The following is a 2,500-nucleotide window of genomic DNA, read 5'->3' on the forward strand; positions in this document are numbered from 1 at the left end:
ACGTAACGCTGTGGATCCAGCGCTGAATATACTTTGATCAGATGATGATCAGATGGAGGGTGTGATTTGCTACGGAGCACACTGATTGGTTAATGGTAAAATGGTAAATGATTGGTTAGATGTTGATGACATCATGACGGAGGTTAATGCTGGTTAGTTATGCACCAATCACGTGGCTGTGTGGGGTGGTGGCAGCTCATACGGCTGATTGGTGGATTGCTAATCTGGTGGGTGTGGTGTTGGCCGGTGATTGGCTGTTGGCTGGTCATGTGATTGAGGAGGTGAAGTTTGATTGGTTATGGTTCACTAATCATGTGGTGCTGGTTTGGGCTGGGCTGGGCTGTGATTGGCTGTTGGCTGGTCATGTGATGTGAGCGGTGGATGCTGATTGGCCTATCCTGACAGGTAGAGCAGCTGAAGGAGGAGCTGAGTGAAAGCGAGGCCAGGGGGGCGGAGCTAAGGAAGCGGGTGGCCGAGCTGCAGCAGGAAGTCCCTGCAGTAAGAACATGGACACACACACACACACACACACACACACACACACACACACACACACACCCTGCAGTAATGACATGGACACTCTCACACACACACACACACACACACACACCCTGCAGCAAGGACATGGACACACACACACACACACACACACACACACTCACACACACACTTTCCTGCGGTCTCTCGTGTGTCTACGCTCAGAAGTGCTGTCTTCTCTGTAGTGTCGGTCAGAACACTAATAATCTCACAGCTTGTAGCTCCCAACTCTCTTCTCCTCCTCTCCTCTCCTCCTCTCTTCTCCTCTCCCCCTCCTCTCCTCTCCTCTCTTCCTCTCTTCCTCCTCCTTTCTCCTCCTCCTCTCCTCTCTTCTCCTCCTCTCCTCCTCTCATCCCCTCCTCTCCTCCTTTCTTCTCCTCTCATCTCCTCCTCTCTCCTCTACTCTCCTCTCCTCTCTTCCTCCTCTCTTCCTCCTCCTCCTCCTCTCTTCCTCTCCTCCTCCTCTCTTCCTCCTTCTCCTCCTCCTCCTCTCTCCTCCCCTACTCCTCTTCTCCTCTCCTCTTCTCCTCTTCTCCTCTCCTCCTCCTCCTCTCCTCCTCCTCCTCCTCCTCTTCTCCTCCTCCTCTCCTCCTCTCCTCCCCTACTCCTCTTCTCCTCTCCTCTTCTCCTCTCCTCCTCTCCTCCTCCTCTTCTCCTCCTCCTCTCCTCTCCTCTACTCTCATCCTCCTCCTCTCCTCCTCCTGCTCCACCAGAGAGACCTCCAGTAGATATCACAGCTCAGCACCACTCCACCGCCTAACCTGCGTGTGTGTGTGCATGTGTGTGTGTGTGTGCATGTGTGTGTGTGTGTGTGTGTGTGTGTGTGTGTGTGTGTGTGTTTACGTCGTGGCCAGGGTTTGAAGCTGAGTCACTGATGTCCTCTTTAAACCAAATCATGAATTTGTTTGAGTTTGATCACCTTCCAACCCTGTCTCTCGTCTCTTGTGATTACGTGTGTGTGTATGTATGTGTGTGTGTGTGTTTGTGTCCTGTCTCTTGCGATGCCGTGTGTGTGTGTGTGTGTGTGTCGTGTGGCTGAAGTCCCTTCCTAAAAGTGGAATGTCTCCTCTTCCAACCTCAGAGCTGTTTGTTTCTGGGCCTGGGCCCACGCCAGCACACACACACACACACACACACACACACACACACCTGGCCTCACTGTTGTCAAAAACCTTTCACCCCACTCCCCTGCCGACGCACACACGCACACACACACACACCTCCACCCCCCCCTCACTCACACACACACACACACACACACACACATGCACACCTCCACCCCCCTCACACACACACACACACACACACACACACATGCACACCTCCACCCCCCCCCTCACACACACATACACACAGCATCCATTATCCTGGTTGCTTGCCGCTGGCTGACTCCACAAAAACACTGCTTTCAGAGTGTGTGTGTGTTTGTGTGTCTGTGTGTGTGTGTGTGTGTGTTGGGCTTGCTGCCAGTAGAAAACTGCTTAGCTGGTCTGAGGACCCCTGAAGCCGTCCTCAGCACTGCCCGTCAGGCAGCTCTCTGGAGATCTCCCCTGGGGTGTATTGCTCTAACTGTGACTGTGTGTGTGTGTGTGTGTGTGTGTGTGTGTGTGTGTGTGTGTGTGTGTGTGTGTGTGTGTGTGTGTGTGTGTGTGTGCGCGCAGATTGACCAGGTGAAGCAGGATCTCTCTAGAAAGGACACAGAGCTGCTGGGTCTGCAGACGAAGTTGGAGATGCTGAACAACCAGTTCTCCGACAGCAAGCAGCACGTCGAGGTGCTCAAGGAGTCGCTACTCGCCAAGGAGCAGAGAGCAGCTATCCTACAGACAGAGGTACACACACACACACACACACACACACACACACACACACACACACACGTCGAGGTGCTCAAGGAGTCGCTACTCGCCAAGGAGCAGAGAGCAGCTATCCTGCAGACAGAGGTACACACACACACACACACACA

The 2,500-nt window shown here is 53.5% G+C and overlaps 1 protein-coding gene across 1 annotated transcript in view; it reads left to right on the forward strand.

Moving 5' to 3' along the window:
* LOC134062067 (ELKS/Rab6-interacting/CAST family member 1-like) overlaps nucleotides 1-2,500 on the forward strand; it is a 101,050-nt gene that overhangs the window by 23,733 nt on the left and 74,817 nt on the right. Inside the window, exons 6-7 of the mRNA XM_062517939.1 lie at nucleotides 406-498; nucleotides 2,199-2,366. Of these exons, the coding sequence (XP_062373923.1) occupies nucleotides 406-498; nucleotides 2,199-2,366 (261 nt within the window). The remainder of the gene's footprint in view (nucleotides 1-405; nucleotides 499-2,198; nucleotides 2,367-2,500) is intronic.

This window comes from Sardina pilchardus, chromosome 17 (assembly GCF_963854185.1).
Source record: "Sardina pilchardus chromosome 17, fSarPil1.1, whole genome shotgun sequence".
NCBI classification, from domain to species: domain Eukaryota; kingdom Metazoa; phylum Chordata; class Actinopteri; order Clupeiformes; family Clupeidae; genus Sardina; species Sardina pilchardus.